Source organism: Antennarius striatus, chromosome 14, assembly GCF_040054535.1.
Source record: "Antennarius striatus isolate MH-2024 chromosome 14, ASM4005453v1, whole genome shotgun sequence".
Lineage (NCBI taxonomy): Eukaryota > Metazoa > Chordata > Actinopteri > Lophiiformes > Antennariidae > Antennarius > Antennarius striatus.
The window spans coordinates 4,798,185-4,822,838 of NC_090789.1; the positions used below are offsets into that span (position 1 = coordinate 4,798,185).

The 24,654-nt window shown below is 40.8% G+C and overlaps 3 protein-coding genes and 1 long non-coding RNA gene across 15 annotated transcripts in view; 2 read left to right on the forward strand and 2 right to left on the reverse strand.

Moving 5' to 3' along the window:
- LOC137607641 (uncharacterized) lies at nt 1-21,185 on the forward strand. Of its 8 annotated transcripts, XR_011038010.1 has the most exons (12): nt 5-75; nt 174-241; nt 2,404-2,505; nt 3,768-3,878; nt 3,997-4,169; nt 5,382-5,516; nt 13,382-13,460; nt 16,921-17,042; nt 17,179-17,283; nt 17,379-17,461; nt 20,441-20,650; nt 20,863-21,185. It is a non-coding gene; the product is annotated as an uncharacterized lncRNA (long non-coding RNA). The 8 variants fall into 8 exon arrangements; XR_011038004.1 differs by lacking the exon at nt 2,404-2,505 and having other exon boundaries at nt 1-75; XR_011038006.1 differs by lacking the exon at nt 2,404-2,505 and having other exon boundaries at nt 1-75; nt 17,382-17,461.
- lrrc69 (leucine rich repeat containing 69) lies at nt 16,513-18,541 on the reverse strand. The gene is made up of 8 exons (XM_068333543.1): nt 18,330-18,541; nt 18,074-18,200; nt 17,899-17,971; nt 17,582-17,777; nt 17,374-17,445; nt 17,188-17,289; nt 16,912-17,091; nt 16,513-16,801 (listed from the first exon to the last, which is right to left on the reverse strand). Exons 1-8 carry the CDS (start codon nt 18,516-18,518, stop codon nt 16,676-16,678), a joined length of 1,065 nt encoding a protein of 354 aa, XP_068189644.1. The 5' UTR covers nt 18,519-18,541; the 3' UTR covers nt 16,513-16,675.
- otud6b (OTU deubiquitinase 6B) overlaps nt 18,995-24,654 on the reverse strand; it is an 18,619-nt gene continuing 12,959 nt past the window's right edge. The window contains exons 1-9 of one of the 4 annotated variants that reach the window (XM_068333540.1): nt 23,059-23,097; nt 22,029-22,119; nt 21,203-21,351; nt 20,903-21,001; nt 20,423-20,623; nt 20,145-20,265; nt 19,968-20,029; nt 19,750-19,856; nt 18,995-19,532 (exon numbers count right to left, since the gene is read on the reverse strand). In XM_068333540.1, coding sequence (XP_068189641.1) covers nt 19,448-19,532; nt 19,750-19,856; nt 19,968-20,029; nt 20,145-20,265; nt 20,423-20,623; nt 20,903-21,001; nt 21,203-21,351; nt 22,029-22,110 — 906 coding nt within the window. In that variant the 5' untranslated portion in view covers nt 22,111-22,119; nt 23,059-23,097 and the 3' untranslated portion in view covers nt 18,995-19,447. Of the gene's footprint in view, nt 19,533-19,749; nt 19,857-19,967; nt 20,030-20,144; nt 20,266-20,422; nt 20,624-20,902; nt 21,002-21,202; nt 21,352-22,028; nt 22,137-23,058; nt 23,170-24,654 lie in introns of those variants that run through there. The other 3 variants (XM_068333539.1, XM_068333537.1, XM_068333538.1) reach the window with 3 other exon arrangements.
- The window catches only part of rab5aa (RAB5A, member RAS oncogene family, a), a 6,575-nt gene continuing 5,115 nt past the window's right edge, over nt 23,195-24,654 (forward strand). The window contains exon 1 of one of the 2 annotated variants that reach the window (XM_068333541.1): nt 23,195-23,349. The gene's annotated coding sequence lies outside the window, so the exon portion shown is untranslated. The remainder of the gene's footprint in view (nt 23,350-24,654) is intronic. The other variant, XM_068333542.1, reaches the window with a different exon arrangement.

The following is a 24,654-nucleotide window of genomic DNA, read 5'->3' on the forward strand; positions in this document are numbered from 1 at the left end:
AGGCTTCAGGCCTCCTCCCCTTTGCTGTCATTGTGCTCCTTCCTCGCCCATGAGTTGATTACCACATATGCTGTGGTGAGGTGTGTGTTTGTTTGTTTATTTGTTTGTTTGTTTTTCTTCTACTAATGTTTGTATGTACGTATGTTCACTTGGTCTCTTTTGTTACACATTAGGTTTGGTTCCATGGCTCCCCCTCCTGCTCCCACAGGTGGATCCCATTTAGGGTGTTGTTTCGGAAGAGGTAAAATGACTATTTCTTCTGTGTGTACAGATTAGTTTTGTATGGCAGGATTGTTACTTATTTCACTTGTTTTCTTTCATTTATTATAGTCAGACTGCCACCGCTGTTTTGTTTCTATTGTTTCATTCCCATTTTTGTCTTACTTGGTCTGGTAAGTCTTACAAATGGCGATTATTGATTGAAATTCAACAAATAACAACTTCCGAACAATTCAACTCATGAACAACCTCTAGGAACCGATTATATTTGTATGTTGAGGACTACCTGTATTATTAATAAGTAAAGTTGTGACTAGTTTGTCCCTAGTTGAATTATTCAGCTGTTGGTGCTGCAGAGAGCGTCCAGACAGTAAAAAGTGGAAAATCTGTTTATGTTGGTGGAGACTGTTTCGCTGAAAACCAAAGTATGACTGTTAAGTACATACACAGCCTCCTCATTTTTCCACACTGTTGGCTTTTCCTCCTGTTTCCAGACACTGAACCGCACAAATAAGGGTCACTTCACCCACAGTATGTTCTAATGGCTTGCTCATCCTTCAGCTAGATGCACATTAAAATTATCATTTTACTTAACATGCACATTCAGGTGAATGAAAGATGTTGGGCATCTGTTGCCCACATCATCTATAAGGTTTAAAGAAACAGTTTGAACTGCAAAAAACAAAAAAAAATCATATGTCAGGTGACTTAATGATGTAATAACCAGGTCGGCCTTTTGACTCTGATCTTCAGTGTGAAGATGCTTCCCAGAAACGTGAGTGTTGAGATGTTTTACTTGAGAACAAAGCTGCACAGTTGTATTTCTGTCACTGGTACAATCAACCTCCAAAGAGCTGCAATCAGCTGTTTTCTTCCAAACAGGAAGGACTGTGTCAAGCCCCGCCCCCTGACATCCAGATCAGTTCCGGCTCCTGTGATGTTCTTTTCCTTTCCACATTCTCCTACATGAAGTTCATTATGACCACAATGCCCCTCCCAAAAAACAAAAAAAACTGCCCCTCTCTGTCTCTCCCCCCCCCCCATCTTCTCATCCTGCCTTATCAAGTCAAGCAGAAGCAGACAGTGACTTGAATTAAGCGGCGGGTTTTTTGGGTGTGGGGTAGGGGGAGCTGTTCGGAGCCGATAACAATACAAAATGGATTTTCTCAAACAGAGAAAAACAGCTGTCTCCATTATTTGAATGCTTCACCTTTCCCCGCACCATTAATTGGCTCTTTGATCACAGACAGAGGTGCGCAGTGACTGATAAGGAATAGGTTATTAGTAAAGTAGCCTGGAGGAGCGAGAGGCAGCCCGGCTGTGGCGGGCTGTGGGAGATGAGATAAAGGCGTGGTAATGCCAGTGAGAGGGAGTGCCGGTGAGCGATAGGGCCTCGCCGTCTGGCCCTCTGTCTCACAGGCGACGTGGAAAAAAAAAGGAGCAGCAGCAGGATGAAGTGTGATACAGCAGCTAAAGCGGGATTGCGATTCGGCTTGTGGGGCATAAAGCGTGGGATTTGACTCCATAACAGCTTGCTGCTTCTCCGTCTCTCTCTTTTCCAATCTGACCCAGGCTCACTTTCCCGCTCTTACAAAAGTCAAACTATGACAGAAGACTTCCCGCGCTTCCTTTCATTCTGGCCTGATACACATTTCAAGCTGGGTCTATGATATCCTGAAAAAGGGGACCAAGAATGGAGATAAAAAATGACTTTACACCATTGGAGTTTTTTTCAAAAAAGATGGGTGGCTGCTTTGATGTGTCGCTGCGCTAAATTCACTGCATTAAATCTGATGGAATTCCCACTATAAGCCTGTTTATATATTTTCTCACATCCGTGGACAAGGGGCTATTTGCCACACTTCTCAGCAGTGGAAAAAAGATTCTTCAAGAAGTCGCTATCTTGTAATCCCTTCTCTCTCTCTCTCTCTCTCTCTCTTTCTTCAAGAAATAAGACCGGAGGGGGCAGGCAGGGTAAAGCGGGGGTATTTGTGTGTTGTAAAGTGTGGTAAGAAAGGAGGGTAACTGTTGATATTAAATTACTGAACACAAGGTTATCTAGTTCCTGCACATGGCAAGGCTGCCCTGGGCCACGGGTAATCTGCTAATAGCATTCACACCGAATGACATTATTAAGGAACTGGGCCCATGTGTCAGGACTCTCTCTCTCTCTCTCTCTCTTAGACACACTGGAAACTGCATAGAAGCAAAGAAAAAAGCAGGAGACAGAGGGGCAGAGATGGATGAGAGGAGGAAGTAGAGTGGGGGAGAATGAGGAAGTCGAGGGTAAAGGATATGAGGCGGGGGATGCAATTTTTTTTCCTATTTGTGGCATTTGTTGAAACACGCCCTGCAAATATCAAAGTTCAAAATGATTTCTGTTGCTTTGGAAGCGTACGACAAAACACTTGTGTGGGGAATGGTGACCCATTAAAGGACTTTCATTCTCTTTTGATCTGAGGAAGGTCATGCATTAGAGCTGCATTAAGGGAAGCAGGAAAATTGGACAAATGAACACAAGGCAATGGCAGAAAAACATCAGATATGAAGTTGTGTTTACGCCACAAACACTCCCGAGTGGACCTGATAACCTCATGTCAGTGCGGTCAGCGGAGGCACAAACAGACCAAGGACAAAGGCTGTGCTGTTGTCAGTGTCAAGCTATGACATCCATTCACCACACAGCAAGCGAGTGAAGGAAAAAATATATATTACATTTCCTTATGTATCTCAAAAACAAAACTCACCAGAGGATTTAATGGAAAGACATCTTTCTCCATTTCTTTTACATTTGCTCCCACCCACCACTTCCAGCCCGACCCAAAGCCACAGCAACATCCATCATACGGTTCTCCACCAAACTGCTTCACACAAATGGACACTCGCCTGGGGCCGCAGTAAAGCCATAAATCTATCCATGACTCTGAAGCTTACCCGAATAATCAAAAAAGAAATAATGCAAATTCAGGAGTAATATCTGAAATGATCAACTAATTGTTTGTGGCTGTATGTGTGTGTGTTGTTAATGTTATTGCATCGGTAACTGATTCTCTGAAAAGTGTAATGTTAGGGCAAAAAAGGCAAAAAGATAAATGCATATTATCCATATAGACAGGACACACTGAATACCTAAAACAAAGGAAACTTCCTTTTCAAAAAACAAAAAAAAGATGCATGCAGCAATTTTAGTTAATTTGCCTTGAGGATTTATAGTAATCGAGCCCCGACACTCAACTTTAGCCCCTGCACAAACGCACAGGCGTGCCAACGTTTGAGAAATAAGCCTGGCATAATTAAGATGACATTTGAAGCCGTGCCACTTGTGTGCCCATGTGGAAATGACAGATACTGTTAAATGTAACTACTTTTATCCCTCTCCTCTGACATTTTCAACAAGTTGTGTCTCATTATTAGAATCTACATACAAAGCAAATAATAATAATAACAATAATGTCGCTCTGGTATTAAGTCAGGCTTTAATCCGCAGTTTTCCTCAATGAAGCAGGTGTGAAATGTGTTTTAAATGTCCTGTTTGGTTCTGATTGCAGGATAAAGGAACTGATACGACTCCAACAACTGACAAACAACAACAACAATAAATTCTGCAATGTCACAAACATTTCTCCGATTCTCCAATATTTGACATTGGACTCCACAGGGTAAGTAAAAAAAAATGTAAAAAAAAGAAGTACTTTCACTCCAGTGTATGTTTGGGTGTTAAAGTGCAAAGTGAACATCTTGCTAGGATGTGAAGTCAGGAGATGTCTTCCCATGCAGGCAGCCCAGTAGAGAGGAGATGATTGATGGCTAATGAGAGGCTGAATGAGCAGCGAGGCCAAACACACTGTACGCTGCCTACTGTGGCTTTTACCACATGATGGATGACGCGCTCAGATAGAGCTCCCACAAATGCACAAAAATACTGATAAATGTGGATATTGGCATGCAAGGTCTGTATTAAAATGTGGATTTAAGATGTGCATATGAGGTTTTTTTGGCCAGTCGTTTGATTGCTTTATGCATGTGTGAGCGTCCATTTACGAGATAACAGGCGTCACTGTGACCGTGCAAAACCGCTGACATTAGCTGATCTCCATTTGCCACCACGCTCCATATGGTAGCTTGGAGCAGTTATCGCATGTTTTATTCTCCCTCACAAGCAGTTCTGCTCCACTCTAAAACCCACTGAGCCAAATCACATCCAAAAACAGTTTACCATGGCACTCAGTGGGACATCACACTCCATCAGTCATCTCCAACCCCACTGTTTCCCTCGCAGGGGAATCCATCCTATACCATTCCAACGCCACGCAGACTCATCCTATAGACGCTGCAGGAAGCCGCTTTGAATCCCTGCAACAAAAGTATAAAAAAGAAATATTTTATCTTCCAGGTTAGTTTGATCACTGATCAATTGGTCCGTGCTTCAGCACGTGAACTTGACTGTGATGAAGACTTAAAATACACAAGTAATTAGTGCTCAGTCTAGCAAGAACTAGTTTTCATTATTTGATCAATCAATAAAACAGAAAATTTTGACCAACATCTAAGGTTTCACTGGATGGAAGTCCAAAGCTAAAGGAGATTCAGCATGTATTGATTTAAAACAGAAAGTTCTTACTGAATAATTTAAAATTATTGAACAGAAAAATCTCCAACCAGAAATGTTGGTGCAACTTTCTGCAATGTTTGAACAATAATTCCATTTTTTTTAAAGTCATAAAGTGAATTAAACACAAACGTTGGAGGTTATCTGATTGATTTTGATGGCACAATAGCAGAGACAACACAAAATGAAATGTTACTAATTTGTGCAGGAAGTCGGCCTTGAACATAGATGAATGGTATTAGTAGTTTGTGAAAAATATCCACTAAATACCTTCATTTAAAAAAAAACACACACTTTAGCTACACTTCAGCTGTAGGTTGTCGTCCCCTACCTCCAACCTCAGTGGTATTTTCTATAATTCTTGATATTATTCTGCATATTTAAACTTTGTTTGGATTCTGAACAATAGTAAAAATATCCAATAATATGACCCAGAATAGCTGGTTTTTATTAAACATTTGGATTATAGAGGATCATGGCGGACATATGATGTATTTTTTCATGGTCCTAAATTAGGAGGAATGTTTGTTTTCCCTCAACTCTCTCCTCTCAGGCTCTACAAGCTTTTAGCTCATGCTAAGGACTCTGATATAAAAGTATCTGTGACTGATTGTGCCTGATGAAACCTGGTCCATCGCCGTAGCAACGCCGCTGACTCCTGCTGCTGCCCAGACAGACAAGAAACGCTGTGAGCAGCCGGAGCGCTCCGGAAGAAAATTTATGGCTCATCCCTTCACATCCTTTACAGCCAGTGGTCCCACTTCCATCCAACCTGGTCCTGTCTCCTGTAACCCCCCCCCCACACACACACACACACACACACACACACACTCACCCATCACCATCCCCCCGGCTTTCCCAGCTGTTATGCACCTGGATGCTGGCCGAGGAGAGGATGGGAAGGCATGCAATACATCTCTCTGAGGACGTGTGTGTGTGTGTGTGTGTGTCTGTGCATGTGTGTGTGTGTGTGTGTGTGTGAGTGTGTGTACTTGATTAAGCTTTCAGGAAGAAAAGAGCTTTGGGATGGTGCTGCTACGCTGGCCCTGCATTTAATGGTGGTCTTTAATTCTAAATAAATGTCATCACTATCAGGGGTGAGCTAAAATTTAGCGTAAGCTGATGAATACAAAGACGTTACGATTCCCCCACCAGACCGAATGTGGGAGGTGTGACTGAACCCAAAGATGAGAAGGTCGGGTGTAGAAGATCAGGAAACCCAAAGAAAAGAAAGTGAAACATAACGCATGAAAACAGGATGAGATGCACAGGCACTGGAGAAACATGTGACAATTATAAATATGTGAATTATGAGTGAGAAACAATAAATTTTTCACACCAACTGTTGTTGGTTCTTAATCAAATGAGTAATGAAGGCATCCTGTCCTTTAAATAAAGTTCTATCAATATGCCCCACTGTGTAGGGATTTATTGGTGCGGCGCCATTTATTTTACTTTTCTACAATAGCATCAAGCAGTTTTTCTACACTATCAATATGGTGCCATTCTGGTGGAGATTCTTTTGTTAAGTTCGTTCTGGTTGTCAGACGAGCTTTCGTATTAATGAGCCGACATAAGTTGAAGACAGAAAAGCTTTATTTACAAGCCTTCGTCCCTGTGGACGATATAAACTGAATTTATTCCAGAGCTAGGTCCATGTATTAATGGAAATGTGACAGAAACTCTGCAGTCACACCAAGCCATCACGCTGATTAAAAGTTATTTACCAGTGAATGGTTTGTCTGTGAAGTCAATTTTTCATTCCAAATGACAGATTTAGAGTTGTGCATCGCAGATAGTTGAGATATTTTGTTGAACTATGCATTGGATGTCTTTGTTTTCCCGTGGCACTCAAATTTGATTGGTGTGAGAGGGTGGGAAGATGGATGATGATTGTCTGGAGGTGGCTGCCGGGAGACGGGAGGGAGGCTGAGATGCTGTTCTCAGATCGGAAATGGCAGCTCCTGTGTGGATTCAAATTCATACATAATTTGCATATGAACAAAAAAAAAAATGCACACAGACTGAAACATGTGCATATAGACATTTAAACCTTTAAGACCTCAAACTTCCAGCCTGCATCCACCAGCTCTACCTTTTGTCTGAGCCTTTTTTGGATCTAAACCTCATTGGATGAGAAGAGCCAACATCCCAAAAGTTCAAATCTGACCCTCGTAGGAAAAGAACCTCCTCTTTGGTTGGAAAATCCCCTGTGGCTTCCAAATGAGAACAGTTCAGCGAGTTCACATGACGCAAGTACAAACCGACCAATCAGATCCGCAAACTAATTCTACAGACATGTGAGCCTAATATCACTCTTACATTCTTTATAAGAATTACTTAATTCTGTTGGTCTGTACGTCAAGTTTCTTTAAGTCAAACTTAACACACACACACACACACAATATCCTGCTTTCATGATTTTACGACATCCAACACAAACTTCACTCTGAACGGCAACATCCGAAGAATGATGCAGACTCCATCCCCAGGAATCCTGGTTCTAAGTCATCTGGGCTACATTAGGTCAAATAGCTACTGACAGACCATCATGAAACTGTTTGCCCTATTGGACCCACTCTGTCTGCCCCCCCCCAACCCCCATCTTCTCTCTCCTACAGCAGCTTCTATTTATCATTTCATCAGCTGACTTCCTCTCTGCTATTACTCTTTGTCACTGACATCTTGTGTTCTTAAATCCATCCTTTACTATTCTACCATGTTGGACTCATCTGTCCCGTCTCTCTCTCTCTTCCTCTCTCAAATCTACAACAAATGTTTGACCAAGCTGTTCCACACTGTATTATTCAGCGCAGTGTGCGATCCGCCATCATCAGACATGTATGCCTGGCATGATGCATTGGCTCTGTTTAATTATAGAGATGCTGAATAAATATTTACAGATGGCCGATCCGTCTTCCCCGTCCAGACGCACAAGTGTGATTTATGAACTGTCAGTTAATGCAGAAGAAACGGCTGTCGTTGTTACTTTATGGCGGCTGGGCATTATACACTCTATGTATGTATAGGCCGCCACCGGTTAGGCCTATGGGGTGTTTCAGGGGCCGCCGTGTTAATACTTGCAAGTGGCTCCTGTAAGCCGGGATAGAATTTGTTCTGAGTTTAAACAGATTCTTTCAGACTACATTAACCTTCAAAGGTATTATAGTGGTATTAGTTTCAAAAGCTGTCATGTCTTCTCAGATCTGTTGGATACTTGCAAGGATAGAGGTGTAAACAGAATATATTAAAGTTTTGAAATCGGAAAAAAAAAAACCCTTACTTGACCTGGTGTGGATTCAGTTCTACCCAACCTGGACTAACCCTTTGTACTATCCAAAGATGTTCTGTTTAGATTATTCTGAAATGAAGTTAATATTCATGAGGCGTTCACACCCGTAGATCCTGGATTTACTCTTATGTGTTCACTGCAGGTATTTATAACAAATATAGCTATCAAAGATTTAAAAACCAACATGAAGAATGCTGTGGCATTCATTCCAAATACTTCTACGAATTTAAACACCACACAACAAACACAATCCCGCTAAAGGGAAATGATAAATAAAATTAAACCTGACCTAATTCAAGCCAGGGGGATTTGGATCCTGAATCAAGCCAAACCCAAAGAGTCAAGCAAATGGCGTTTGGGATGAGATTCAGAGCATTAGATTAACAACCCTTGGATCCAAAGCGGTCTATTACCAGTGGCTGCGTGGAAACAGAGGAGCCACAAGGCTAATTATGATGAACTAATGGTATGCAAATGCCTGTACATACAAACTGCTTGAAAAACATTTATATGAAGAAAAACTAGGAGGTGGCTAAACTCACGGATTACCAGTCTTACTTATTTCTCATGCTTTGAAAGACTCATATTAAATAGAATAAAATATAAAACATTAAAACATTTGATATTCAAAGAATGGATAGACTAACAACAGATAATAAGACATTTACTGCTATGAACAACGAGACAACATGAGAGGAAAGTACAGTAAAGAATAACCATATCTAATTTTAACTAAATGTGGGTCGATGCACGCATTTTTGTGTGTGTGTGTGTGTGTGTGTGTGTGTGTGTGTGTGACTACTTGCCTGCCTGCTGGTGCTCTCCAGCCATCTGGTACCTGGTCAGTCTAGCGAGCCTCTGGGAGGGGGTGGGGGGTTGGGGGGCGGGCACCTGGCCAGCAGCTTGCTCACCTGGATGTGCTCGCCCCTGCCAACCACCACACCTGGCTTGGCGATGGCACAGCGTGAGTGAACAGATTGCAGCGTGCGACCAAAAGCAGTCCTAAACTGTAGCAAGAAATAATGCAGTGATACTCAATGTTCTCTCTGTCTAACGTCATGCGTGTAAAATGAGCAAATATTATATATTTTAAAGTGATTTTTCGCACATTAAAAGTCACCAGGGGTCGACCTCGGTGCTTTTTTCCAAAACAGTGTCCCGCTGATCATTTCAGATTTTATAATGAGTAATGTTGACTTCTGCTGCATCTGTTCCGACTGTTTGTGCCAGTCTGTGCCAACCCATCCATTTAGCATATGACAGGGATTCCTTCCTGCAGGTCGTCCTCTGCCATCAATTGCATTTTCTTTTCCCCTGAAAGAAGATACTCTTTGTCCCCCTACCTCTCTCACACACACACACACACACACACACACTGTAAAATGTCCACACAAGCCACAAGCGCAGAGGGAAAGACACCTGCAGTGTGTTTGTCACCTCTTCTGTTGGCATCTGTGACCACACGGTATTGTGGGAGATACGGCCATCTGTTGTCGGCATAGGCTGGATTGGAAAAGGCGGGGGGAGTTGGCACCGTGCATCATGCTGCTCATTTCTGTTGTCGGAACTGTGTGAAGTTAAGGTGGTTTTTTTTTGTACTTGTTACTCCTTTTGGTGTTATTCAGCTAAAATACTCTAGCTAATATTAAAAAAAATGCCTTGAATTTAGAAATAGACGTTATTTCTATGGTGTTATTATCACGGGGGGGAGAAGAAATCGCGGTTTGTCTTGAGCCATACTAATGCTTTTCAAGAGAAACTGCAAAATAATTTTAAAAAATTAACCAATTTACACAAGGCAAATTTTAATAGGACATGTTTTGGATTCATTAAATCGTGCATCCTGTTGTGACATTGGACTCTTCTAATTATCTTTGAAATATTTACCTCTCTTCTCAGGGAGCACATGAACACTTGATTGACGCGACGGCGACTGCAAAGTTTCTTCAATTATCCTGGCAAGGTTACAACCGCTGCTTCTTGATTCACTGCAGGTCCTTGTCATTCTGAACATGGAAATTTATTTTTTTTTTCCTCCATCCTGCTAAACCCTATGAATTTTTAGTGTGCAGAGACGGTGCATATTAAAACAAAAATACCCATAGAACCGTTAAAATAGTGGTGGTATTTAGGGCGACCAGAGGTCCAGTCTGAATGACCTCATCAGCTGAGGGACGAACGTCCATTAACATTTGGACCGTTATTAATAGTCCCCAGAGGATGAACCATAATGATTTTCACGAAGCACAGGACCCTCTACCTGACACCACCATGAGGTTCATATTTGTGAAATTTGGCAAAAATCTCCACAACTGTTGGAGTGTGTTGCCATGTAATTTGGTTTTCACACACACACACACACACACACACCCCATTTAGTACCTCAAATACACAAAGTCTTCTCCATCGGCTCCAGTAAATCTGCTTTATCTGAGCTACATATTGGTAGCGGTGACCCGTCTTCACCCCTGTCTGTTCCCATTCTGTTTCCTTATATAAAAAGCGCTCCCTTCCAAATATACATCCTAGCAGATCAGATCTGGATCCAATCATGTATAGTGCTGGAACATCTTGAGTTGTCCAAGCGTGTGTATTATGGTTGGCTATAGCTTTATGTCAGGTATCGGAAAAATCTTACAATACTGACAAATGTTTTAAAAAATCCAGTTCCAAAATACAGTACACATTTAAACCCAAAGTTACCTTTAGATTAAAAAAAAACCTCATCTAACTTACAAATACAGTTATGGTATTTCCGTTACCTTTGACTGATGTGCTAATAGGGAAACCTTAGCATTCTAATACCGTAAAAAATGGTAAATGTTGCACTTAACATCAATTTGTAATTGTGAGTTTATTTGCTTGTTAATGTAAAGGTGAAAGTTCAAGCTCACAAATCCACTAGTCTGGGTGTCGGATCTCGGTCAGTTGGAAATTCAATGAGTTGAAGTGCACACGCATTGTTTGTTTCGCCATTAGAGGCACAAACAAGAAGAGATATCAGAGACAGGAGTCAGTAGAGTCATATTGAGATATTAGCGCTGATATTCCTGAAGGACGTTCGTCTGTGCAGGACGTTCCTTTGGCTGGCTGGTTGGTTTGTGGGCCTGCCAACCAGCTTGCGCATCGCCGACAGATGTTCGGCTAGCCAGGCCTGCAGCGCCACAGGCAGTGTGTGTTCTAGAAAAACTCAGAGAGCAGATGCTGCTACCTGGTGTCCCACTCGCCTCCCACTCCCACAATGCTGGGCATGCACCAGTGGCCATCACATGACCTAGAACCGGCTTTTGCGATTGTATGCCGTCAATCATATTGATGATGGAGTGGAACTGAAAGCCTTCGTAGGGTCGACGCAGTGGGTTCACCGCTGTGTGTCTGACAGGCTGGATTTATACGCCAGATTGTTTTGAAAAATGAATCCAAAAAAGGTAGTTATAAGAACATTTTAAACACTTAAGAGTCAGGGCATATGCGTTTTCTGATTACGGCATGGGAAGCATCATCAAGTCTGTGGTATATTAGAAACTGATATCGCACAATTCTATTCTACTTTTTTTTTTTTTTGAAGAAAATGAATCTGTGAAAGCACACACATGAAATGCCACATGACTGAGTTATGATCAAAACAAGCTGCATCTCCAATATTCACCCAGAGTTTCTTCCCAAGTTCTGTTTCCCAAGTAAATAAACAGTTATCGTCTTTCAAAAAAGAAACAAAAAAAAACCACAAACACGTACTCTCCATCCCCCTCACCGGTCCCTGTCATTACCAAAACCCAAGTTAAAACTTTCAACGACATTCAAAGATACTCGAGATTAAAGATTTTTTTTTTCTTCTTTTTGAAGTCCAGGCAGTGTTTTTGTCTTATTTCCTCGACAAATGCGGCGTGGTAATGGTGTTTTCGCAGCGGGGTTGAGGCTGACCCAGAACTGCCAGAGAGAGGTTGCCGGCCTGATGGCCAAGCTCTAGTCTTAAAACTCCTCTAATGAGGAATGGCTCCATAATGCCGTCACATCCCTGTAGCCTCAAAGGACAGTTTGGCTTGTATTCTCTCTGTTATAGTATACTGTGATGTGCAGAAGAGAATAAAAGTTATTAACCCTGTGAATGTGTTTTTTAGCATATTTTTTATGGTCTAATGCACCTTATCATATTTTCTAGATTATTTTCCCCACCTTCAATGTTGAAGTCAGCTCTTTTGTTGAATTGTGTTGCTTTTGATGAAAAGACTGCGCTGTTATTGTTTCTTTTCTTTTTTTTTTAAGTACATCTGGTGTCTTTGCCATCTTTTCTAGAGATACGCGTTAATGAGGTTGTGTATCAATGATACGCAACCTCACCTTTTTCCTCAGATACGGTCACACTTTTTTTTTTTTTTGGATAATTAATGGTCACACGTGGATTACAGCGCTTTCATCTCCAGCTCAGATTTCAATTGCGGTTTGAATTCAAATAAAAGTTCATTGTTCTTGCTTTTATTAGCTGCCCTATCTCTTTGATTCATCAGGCACATCTCAGTGTGTTGAGCATCAATGCATCTCTCATGTGCAGGAGCGCCTGTAGAGAGTCACACTGCCCCCTGGCGTCCACCACCAACATAACAGGGTTGACTTGTGCAGACAATACCCTGATACTCTACCAGTGGCTCGATACCAAGATCTGTCATGGGCAGCAATGCACAACAATAGATTCCACTGATTGGAGTGGTGAACACTTCTGGCTATGACACCGGCCTACTCCTTCATATCGAATGCCTGGTTTTTTTTTTCTTCCTTTCCAGTTACAAGGCCTCTAATTCGGCAATCAGTGCTGCTCATTTTAATAGCACCTCTGCAGTTGCCTGAGGAAGGAAGAAGAGAAATTAGGGTGAGCCAGAGTCAAATCATTCATCTGAGGTGAAGACCGCAATCATGGTTTTGATGGATCTCTATGAATGACAACACGTTACCCTCAAAAGCGTGGGCAGTGTGGATATCCTCCTGGACAGTGTGACTGAAACCAGTTGCATGTATTTGCGAGCATTAATACCATAAACTCTAAAAGTGTTTTTTTTATATTTACAGAACCACGTATAAAAAAAAAATTTAAAACGCAAATGATTTATTAAAACCTAATACATGATTCTAAGACTTGATGATGCAGAGTACAAAAATTCAAAGAAACCAGAGTCAAAGGCCTGACCTTCAGCATCAATCATACACATTTTCCTCTCATCCACTGCAATGAAAGCTTTCATCCAACATCTTTTATTCTGTTTCAGCTGAAATATCACCAGCATCCGTCGCCCCGAGAGTCAGTGTGAGCCTAAGACACTGAAAGCTCCTCTAAAGACGTTCTAAGTAAGTGCTCCAAATGACAAGACAGACTTAATACCCCCCACCCCCACCCCACACCAACAAATGATGCAAAACTGCAGAACATGTTTTAACAGAGGTATATAATGAACCCCAGGTGCATTCGCTCCGATACATCATCCTGAGTGAATTTGCCAACATCAATCTCTTTACCTCCAAGCATGGTAAATGAGGATACATACACCCACCACTTTATCATTCTTTACTTTTTTCCTCCCCCATGAGGTAGCCATGCCGTGCTAGACAGATATTTCCACCAAAGGCAATATCCCCTCGTAGTAATTATATCAGAGTGAGAGAATGCCTCATTAACATATGGTAGGCATGTCAGGAATTTACAAGCGCCTTTTTGTGGATGCCTCTCGTCGGTGCGCTGCTCCCATCCGTATGGTGTCTCCTTTGAGGATGCAACCTCCTCATTTCCATACCCGTCAATCAAGCTGTGTGTGGTTTTTAGAATTTATTCCGCACAGAAACAACAGCGCTCTCTGAATATGGCAATCACCAGGGGATGGATCGGTGATATGGGGGGAAAAAAAAAAGATTGTGCACATGTGGAAGGGTGCAAGTGTGTGGGTTTTTTTTATGGAGCGAAAGGATGAAAACGAAGTGATGGGGACAAAAATTATACTGATGATGTGTCATCAATGCAGAGAGGATGGATTTGTGGTGTTTGCTTTGTTGCAGGGTGTTAGATAAGATGTGTGTGTGTGTGTGTGTGTGTGTGTGTGTGTGTGTGTGTGTGTGTGTGTGTGTGTGTGTGTGTGTGTGTGTGTGTGTGTGTGTGTGTGTGTGTGTGTGTGTGTGTGTGTGTGTGTGTGTGTGAATACAAACAGACAACCACTGGGAAACCAGTGCTGCTGGTCCAATCAAAACTCAGTGTCTTCTGTTCCATAAGAAGGTTTTTGTTGGCCTTTCATTGTAAGCACTGCAATAAAAACTCTCCAGTGAAACAACAGTGACATTTCCCTCTGAAGTGTTGCGTTGCAGGTTTTGTCTATTTGTGCTGAATGCTAATTTCTTAAAAGAATTGTTTTACCATTTACCAAGAAATACACTCATTTACTTTGTTCGGGTGAAACGATCCGAACCACTAGGCTCCATCGGTGACAACAAAATCCATCTCCAAGCGCCTCTGAAGCTACCTAGCAATACTTACTAATTAGGACATATTCATTAATGATTAGTAGTGATGTTGTTTCTTTGACACCATGGCAGATGGCACCAATATTGACTTCATGACTAAGGCCTTGGTTTCACGCGACACTGCAAATTCCATCAGCACCACCATCGTATCGTAAAGATATTTAGAAAACCGTAATGTATTTTTGATGCAATGTTGTTTGATACAGCATTTACTCGATGCGCGGCGATGTAATTTATCATCCGTGGCTCTGGATAATGTTAATAACTGCAACAGGATAAAGGAGAGACAAAGTAAAAGCAGAGAATTGTGTGCCGTGATGAACAAAATGAGAGAAGGAAAAAAAAAACCTCTTGGAGATTCTTTTTGAAAATGTCCAACTTCTTCTTGAAAGACTGAGAAGCTGCTAGCAGGTGATTTAATTGTGATGTCATCAGTTTTCAGGACAAATCATTTGTAGAAACACATGAGAGAAGCCAAGAAGCTACCGGTGGTCGGAGGATGGAGGCAGCTGGCCTTGGTGTGCCTGTTTAGACTCTTTTTGTCATGCCAAAATTTTAATAAAAAAATAAAATAAAATAAAAAGTAAGTGTGTTTGAGGTTGTAGTCCAGATGAAGTCCACATCCACGTTTTTAAAAAAAAAAAAATGAATAAGGCAAATGACAATAAAATGGAGAAAATATTTCTCACCAATTGATTTGTCAGAGAGTGAAAAAGGGGAAATGTAACACAATAGGAGACAGACAGAAAAATCAACACAATGAGAAACAGATAGAGGGAAGTCATTTTGCATTTGAATGAGTCTGTTTTTCTCCTGGCAAATGTCATTGAAACAAGTGAAGACCTAATGTCCATTTCCATCACCCACCGCTCTCTCTCTCTCTCTCTTTCTGCCTCATTCTTTGTCATTGCCTTTTTCCCTTTAAGTGCACTTTCGCCCACACCACTTGGAAATTGATTGAAACAAAATGTCACAATTATGCCCTGTAGCTCGCCACTTCAATTATTCATCAATTAGGGGCTAGGCTCCCTTTTTTCCCTCCTCTGAGCTGATTTTTCATTCAGTTTGCTCGAGATGTATGGCTCCCCTGCTGTTAACCAGTCCAAAGTCATTAGTTTCTGGGTTTGCAATTAAACCTGATGCCTTATGCATGAGGCTTCGACTCAGTAGACACACGCAGCAGCGGCCGCAGCAGCTACTGAATGAGCTAGCAAGCTCTGGAGGCGAGGATGGTAAATTAATTTGCTAGAAATCAAGTTCTGTCTCTTTCTCCCTCTCTTGTCTGGCGGATTGGAACAGATGTCTATGGATGGAGATGGATTGAGAGATGGGGCGGCCATGGTGGCTATGTATACTTTCAACTGCACCAACAGGAGAATAGTGCATCATCTCACTGGATAGACACATCTAGAATATTTGCAGCCTTTTCTTTTCTTTTTTTAATTCTTTGAGCAGTTGGATGGGGGTAACCTGGGGCATCATGATACCCTGTTGGGCAAATAAACCATTCATGTCTTCAATGACTGAAAATTAAAAATTCAATCTTCTGTCCTACCTTTTCATAGGTTTAAATATTCTGTTTGAAAGGAGTCGACTCATCTTTTTCATTTTGTTAAAATTTTATTACATTACAAAGAGGTGTTTCCATTATTTAACGTATCTGTGATTAAATAAAAGAGGTGAACAAAATAATAGAAACTATTATTATAAGAACTATGTTTTGCACACAGAATAAACTTATTCTACAAGTGATCAATTGCATATCAATCAATAAAACGGGATCGATGTGTACAGTGGTCATTTGATGCCACCTACTGATCATAGAGTGAAATGGCAGTTTGATGGATCAAAAATCAACAAGTAAAAATCTTACATTCAAAATATTGCCAAATTGGACAAAATCTGCTTTCCTTGTTGAGAAATGAAGAAATATGTCAAATAAAGAATGTGATTTAAGAGAAATTAATCTCTACAATTAATATATTGGATCAGTTAAGGAAAAGTCCTAGTAAAAGTGATGTTAGAGACAATATTGAGTCTGCCTGCCGGAGACCTCAGCTCAATGGATCATGATCTCTTCTGGCCACACCATAATAGGAGTGTCCATCCATATTAAAGCACTTGTAAGAACACAGAAGCACACGCACCGGAATAGTCTTCGTGCTCCTCATCTTCATGTCCTGTTAGGCATAAAAACAATATCACATGAGCCCGTACAGAATTAAGTGTGTGGTCATATCGCTTTTAGTGGGTTAGTTCTCTCTGAATATCAAACTGACTCTTGTCACACCTTCTTCAGATGAATGAAGTGCACGCAGTCGAGCCAGGTGGTGAGGATGGGGCCCAGGCAGAGCGCACAACAGCCGCCATCGGCCAACACGGCGGTCAGGGATGGATAGCGGGGCAGCATCCGGTGCACCAGTGAGTACCTGTTCCTGTCCTCCAATAACACAAATCTGGCTGCAAGTTCCTGGTAGGAAAACCAGGCAAAAAAATGAGTTACATAGTTGATGAGACCTGTTTGAAGTGTTGTTGTTTTTTGCCTGCTGTACTTGAGATGCTTCACCTTTAACGAGAACACCTCCACATCCTGCACTGAAGACATTGGCTCACGGCGCACGAACCTGTTCCCCTCACAGTAGAGCTCCTTCAAGGGCAGCAGGTGAAACTACAGAGAACCATATGAGTCATTATAACTTATATTTCAGTAAAAAAAATGTTTAGGATTTCATAATTTTATTGTGTGGTGTACCTCAGCAGGGAACATGGATAACTTGTTCCCAGCCACATCGAGAATTTGGAGTTTTACCAGTGCCCCAATGCCCTGGGAGAAAGAGAAGGTAATTGGTTATTGCCCTCAGCCTGACATCCACTCCTTTGCAAACTTTAATAACAGCTTTTTGAGATTTCTTCTTGGCAAAAAGACAAATTTATTGTTGACAGAGGGAATGGATGCCTACCTCTGGTAGGTAGGTCAGCTGGTTTCTGGCTACATACAGTTTAGATAGTTCTTTACACTGGTACAGCTGGTGAGGTAGATGAGACAAATTATTGGAAGTCAGGTTTATCTCACTTAATCTTGTGAGATGGCCCAACTCAATGGGGATCTCCTCCAGCTTGTTGTCCAGCAGACTGAGATGTTGAATCCTCTTTAAGCTGAAGAGAGTTTAAGGCAAAAAAGATGAACTAAATGTAATGAAGTTAATCAGTCATCAATCAAAGTGATTTATCCTTGAATATGCAAACATTACATCACTAGTCCTCTATAATGTTGCACCTTTTAATCTGTGGAGGAAGTCTTTGAATCTGGTTGTGGTTCAGATTAAGTACAACAAGGTTTTGTAAGCCACCTGTAAATCATAAATTATAATAATTAGGGTTAATTTTAGCGTTTAATTTTTTTTTTAACAAATCATCCAAGATATTAATCAAACAGAAGGGTGAGAAGCTACCTATCGCTTCAGGTGGCACCGCTGTTATTTGGTTGCTGAAGAGATAGAGCTTCTTCAAGGACTCCAGATGGCCCAGAACAGCGGGGAGCTCCTTCAAGGCGTTATTTCCCAAATTCAGCTCAGTTATCTTGCAGGAATTGAAAGAGGAAAAATATTTAATCACAAACCTGCATGCCGTGTAATACGGTTAAAGGGCTTTATTGGATTTCTTCCGGCAAACAGATGATCCTGAAGCAAACAAAGAGACAAGGCTCACATGTTTAAGAGAGAGCAGCTCCACGGGCAGCGAGGTGATGGAGTTGTTCTTCAACAGGAGGACTGACAGGTTCGTCAATCTGGAAATACACTCGGGAACCTCTTTTATTTTCTTCGAGGTCAAATTTAAAGACGTGCCGTTACCGTACAAAACTCTGAACACTGACTCAGCCATTTGGAAAACAAGCATCAAGTTTCCAAGGTGACAAAAAGTCTGTTAGGGATCGGTTTTGGGGAATAGCGACATCTAGTGGCGACTGTTCAGTACAGTGCGTCCTTCTAAAGCGCTCACCACAATGGTATTTTTTTTCATTCTGCCTTGGACCATTTTTAAAATTCTGCTTGAGAAATTACAAAAATACTGATCCCCTTAAATTAAAGGAAATAAAACACGCTTCCTTTAAATTTTTAGGCTGAGAACAGAATGAAATTTTAATTCATTCAAGACGACGACCATAATCGTCACTTCTTCAGTCAGTTATACACAATTCGGGTCACGGGTCCGAATGCAGCCAATCTCAGCTGGCTACAGGCAAGAGGCAGGGTGAACCCTGGATGCGTTGCCAGCACATTATGGGAAGAATGAATTTATAATTAATAATTTATTGATCAAACACACAAATAAAAAAAGCACCAAAACTCTCATTAGTATCACACAATTTTATGTAACATTGACAGAACTTTCAATTTCCATGTTTCGGTTCATTTGAAAAACACTTTAAAAAAATCTGACAACTCCTCGGCGTCGACGTGTATTGAAGGGACATGCAGCAGCAGCCCTTATGTCCTCTTCCATCCAAACAGATTTGGAATAAACCGTTTCTCTCTCAGAATGGGCTGGAGGGAGCATTGTGGTTCGCTGAGACACCATGAGAGTCCAGTGTAAAATCAATAGCACATTGCTGTTGTTTCTCAAGTGATTAAATATATTACGGTAGATCTCCCTCTCCTCACTGATATAGTTTGACCTCTACACAGACAAGTTTTACAATGTCTTCAGTGGGAAGGGGGGTGAGGGTCTCCTTCCAAATACATTTGTAATTAGGGGCCCTTGCTGTGAGCAGTTTGAACACACTCAGTATCACACACTGATTTGTCATGTCGAGAGCAAGCTGTGTCTCAGCTGTCCTCCGTTTTGGACAGGTCCTTCAGCTTCTCCACAGAATTATAATGCTCTCCTAGTCCATAGGCGTGATGCATATATCTGAAAACAAAGACAAGATAAATACAAATATAAAACTCATTTAAGATAATGTATTTGTATATTACAGGTATAAACATGTCATTCGGCTCGTTGGCCACAGCAGATTTCAACTCATTTAAATCCTAATGTTCAATCTATACATGTTTCACAAATAGAATTATTTTTTTCTAATGCAATTTGAACCTTATTCAAACATATCATTGTAAAAACAACATACACAAGGGTGATAGGTTCACTGTCAAATTCCTCCCCGATTTTTATAGTTGAGGAGTTAGCCTGGATTACTTCTATTGGCAGGTGAAGAACGTGGGTCAAAGCTCGCAGCTGTTGGGAAAAAGAAAAAAAGAAAAAGGTTATAACAAAATCAGAAACAACGCAACATATCTGTGACAAAACGTTAACTGGAGTTCTCTGCAGAAGAGGATAACAACTCACTTCTAGTTGCCCTCCCCAAGCTGCCGTGTGCTCCATGTCACTGCAGTATTTCTCAAACTCATCTAATACAAACAAAAACACCAGCACACAAACACCAGCATGAATTCCTGCTCAATGCATTATAGCATGTAATTTGTCCAGGCTCGTCACAGATAGCTTCAGAACTTTAAGGGTTACCTGTCGTGTACATGTCTCCAGTGTTGGAGTTGGTGAGGAAAGGCAGGAAATCATCTGCATGGCTTCTCATGTGTTCAGCAGTGTGGGATCGCAGCTCTTTCACACTCATAGTTAAGCCAGGCTAGAATTAAAATAGACGACAGCAGATTGTGTTGATGAACCTCAGGAAAACCACACTAGATGAATGTTGTCAGCGGCATCCATTCAGGTACGAATGATCTCTACAGAGTTCTATTCTTGTTAGCTATTAATACTTCCATAATAACATGTACCCTTACCTTTGATCGCTGTGCCAGCTGATCCTCAATGGCTCGGTACATACAGTGGCCGTCAGAGGAGATCTCCTTGATCTGAAGCCGTCGCTGAGCGAGTTTCTGAGCCAGAGCCAAACCCTCTTGGTGCCTCACGCCCTGAAGATTTTGTACCTCAGCCTCCGCTATCCTGCTCTCTCTCTCCTTCTCCTGGGCAGCCTTCTTGTCCTAAAGATGATCATGACAATAAAACAGGTTTGATTAGTACTTTAAAGCATAACTGAACCTCACCCAAACACGAATGTAAACACATATGCATGAACATAATAGTGATGAAATGTTAAGGAATATCACATAATCTATATGCTACTGAAGATTTCTTACATCTAAATGTTATTCACATTGATATTTGCATGTGAAACTTAACAAATGAAGAAAATAAAATTAATATTGTTCTTCCACTCCAGATTATGAATAAACAGTCCCGGGCTGTAACTTGTATCTCACCCTTCTCCTCTGGGCCTTGGTTACACGTGACTGCTTGACCTCCTCTTGTTCTCCGTCGTCCATCACCAAAGTCTCCACTCCATTCAATACCTCCTCCACCTTTTGAGATTCAGCAAGAGTTTTGGTTGTCATACAAAGGTGTTTCTCTAACAAACAGATTTCATGAAAGCAAAAATAATTAAATATTCCATGCCACTTACATAGTTTGGATTGACTTATTTATTACGATTGTCTGCGATGCAATAAATTATTTAAAATCATAATACATATTAAATCTATCAGCTGAGTGCAGGCATTTACCTTTTTGTCAGTGGTAGCTTTGAGTTGTCTGGATTCCTCCTCATGTTTCCTGTTGAGGTCAGCTTCTAGTTTAGCAATCTCTTCTGACAACTGTTTCTTCTTCTTCTTGTCGTTTTTGGGGACTGCATTTTTCATTTTCTGTATTGTAGCTAAAAATGAAGCACAAAAGTAGATTAACGGACAAAATTACGTGTGGCTACACATGTAGTTTACCGTCAACAAGTATGAATGAGGAAAGAATGAATAATGGAACCAATGTGAATGGTTTCAGTGTCCACTAATGATACAAATCAAATCCATTATTTATTATTATCATTTATTATTATGGTACATGTGTCACATTGAATTATAATTACCAGTTTTAGTTAAACCATGACTCGTATGTAACAGGATATCGCTCTCCAGTAGTTAAAAACGACAGCTCTCACAATGCTTGACTCATTGTAATCAACGATTTTAGGATGTCTGGAAAAATCACACTGTGATATTGTTTTTTTCCACCATGAACATTACAAAATAAGAAAGTTGATTCAGATCTCTCTCAATCTCCACTTTGGATTTTATGTAATTCAGTGTGTGATTCAGATTCAGGAGGTGTAAATGCCATTTTTATTGAACTTTACAAAACTGTGCTATTTAACAAATAATTTCCCACATCTAACAAAGTTTTGTTCTGATCTACTTGGAGAAAAAACACCAGGATTTGTTATTTATAGATCTGTCAATTAAAATCAAATCCAGGTCAAAATTGTCTTGTTTTTGGGGTTTTCGTGTGGTTTCCTTAATGATTGATTTGTCTATGCTGAAAACAGTTATTGATAAATACCTTGTAAGTCTTTCTTTTCCCTGCGGTGCTGCTTAGCGAGCTGCTCCTCTGGTGTCTCCAGTGCGTCCTCCTCCTCCTCCATTACTGGATGCTAGTTTGAGTGGGAGGCTTTAATGAAATGACCACCAATTACTACTGACGAATACAGTATTCTGTTAAATATTCCGTTAAATCTGTAAAATATGTATTCTACTAGAAATAAAATGTGCTGATATGGCCTTATTCGGAAGTGACGGAAGAAGATGGCCGGATGTTTTTCTTCTTCTCCCAACTAAACTGTGGTCACCGTTGCTTTACTGCCACCCCGTGGTCGTTATTATACTACAGTTTCAGAACCAGGTTTACAGTACTGCCAAAAGATTTTACCGCACATATAAAACTATATTTGTGCATTACAATTACTTTTTAATCTAACTATAAACATTTACTTAACGTGTGTGCCTCTATTTTTTATTTCATTTTATTGTATGAAGGGCTGTGTAGTCGGGGATGTAGTCCCGGGTTCAATCCGTGGTATCTGCAGTCCTGCGGGGGCACAAGTCCCGATAAAAGCAGAGGGTTGCAGTAGGAAGGGTAAATAATAATAATAAAAAATGCACCAAAAAAATCCAAAATATGAGCATTCATCTAAAATTAAAAAATGATGACACGCTGTGGCGACCCCTAAGTTTTTTTTTAATGTGAAGGTTGTTTCACGATACCTTGCCAGTAATTCTATTATTACTAATGCTTATACATACATCATGAATGTGTGCGTGTAATACTGGATTATATTCATGATTTTCTATTTGTAACGTAATGTCGTGTCTCACCTTTTTTTTCCATTAATCGACATTAAGACAAATGAATTACAATAATGCGCAGTATATTAATTGTTACCGGATATTGTTAAGAGTATATCATAATACATGACAGTAAAAAAAAAAAAAAAACATAACAGTAAATATATTGAAAACATAAAATCACACACTTGGCCTCTGGTATTATGTGTTTACTACAAGCCCTTAGTGCAGAATGATAGTAAATTTACCTGAATTCCTATTACTGGCAAACCTGGTGTTTTGTTTGTTGGGAGTAATCGGCTGAGAAACTGGTTTGGTGAAGGGCAGACGCGCCGCGTGACGTGGCGCGGGGGGCGGAAGAGCTTGTTTGTGTTTTGGTTCTAAGGGGAAGTTGCGAGAAGAAAGAAAGGAGGAGACGTGACGGGATTGTTGAAATTATTTTCTTGGTTCTCCAACGCCACCCCACCACAGTGTCCCCGTTTCCGTGTCCACAGACGACAGCGGTGGTGTTTACTATTCGACCGTCGTCTGGCTTTCAGGTACCCATCTTTGTTGTGAATCGTCAGCTTAGAGTTTCCAGCTGGCTGACCGGCTAACGCTAACGTTTGCCCAGTTGTCATCGATGCTAACATTAGCTAGCGCGCTCGGCTAGCAGATCCAAGCTAACGTCGCTAATGTTTGATAGCAGAAATGCAGGCCTTTGTCACGTCTTATCGCGTTCAAGTTGTTCTTCTTCTGTATTTATATGGTGTATCTTCAAGTGTCAGGTGTAGAAAGCCGAATAACAAGCTAGTAATTGACGTTTTGATAGCTTATAGCGAAATATGTGGAATCAGTGCTAGCGAGCTAATGTTAATGTTAGTGAATTTAGGGTTTGGCTACTCCCCATCAAAATAACCAGCCAGGACAATATCTTGGTTTGATGGTGTTATCTAAGTCACAGTGCCAATACGAACACATTAGTTCATCTCATTATTTTGGTTACACGTAATTTTATCCGAATTTGTTTGTCTGGTTTGTTTTTTTTGTTTATTTATTAAACTGGTTGCTGGTGAAGGGACTAGCGTCACTGGCCAGGTTCAGACAGCTATGGTCGGCTAACAGATAGTAAGCTAACTAGGTGGACAACAAAAACAATTTGGAAAATGGCGTGTGTCCCACTCCCCCCCTCAATTTAAAACAGATTCAAGACTCAAGGCTAGATAACGTGAGGATATGTGTTTACAGTCAACGGACGACAGTCACAGTGAAATATGTCGTGGGCATTATAACACGTAGTGTTTGATGATAGTCCCAGTCAAGAGGGACTATGTTGTTACTGTTTCTGGTACATATATTTTGCCTTCAAAAGAACATTTTTACATTTTCTTCTTGTAAAATGTAAAGAATCCACACCTGACTTGGCAAAGCCTTGTTTACCAAAGCTCATTACTTCTAAAGGAAGGGTTCTTCTCAAACCTTGATATCTTTTTTTTTTCTATTTGAACAAAACCATTTTACTCATGTTTGATTACTTTTTGTTAGCTAAATCCGTTCTTTTTATCAATTCATATTTGCTATTGCAAAAAGACACAAGTTAAAGGATTAGACTATTAGACATTGGCTTCAGTTGCCCTATTTCATACATATTCATCCCAACTGGAAATGATTCTGTCTGCTATAAACTGCTGATTGTTTTTTCACGATGTAATGATGACAGGTGTAGTTTCCACAGTCTCAAACAGCGCCTGAAACATTTGACAAACTGACACCATAGGTGATTAGGCCTCATTTCCTCTCAGGGAATCGATAAAAGATCATCTTGTCTTTGCTTTATTTGAAATAATGTGTGTGCGTGCGTATGT

What these genes read in the sequence shown, in the direction of transcription:
- lrrc69 (XM_068333543.1), bottom strand. Translation starts at nt 18,518, where the DNA reads ATGCTTGTTTTCCAAATGGCTGAGTCAGTGTTCAGAGTTTTGTACGGT. An exon ending in AGCTGACCTACCTACCAGAG is followed by an intron (nt 17,446 to 17,581) that starts GTAGGCATCCAT and finishes TCTTTCTCCCAG; the next exon opens with GGCATTGGGGCACTGGTAAA. An exon ending in ACTTCATTCATCTGAAGAAG is followed by an intron (nt 16,802 to 16,911) that starts GTGTGACAAGAG and finishes TATGCCTAACAG; the next exon opens with GACATGAAGATGAGGAGCAC.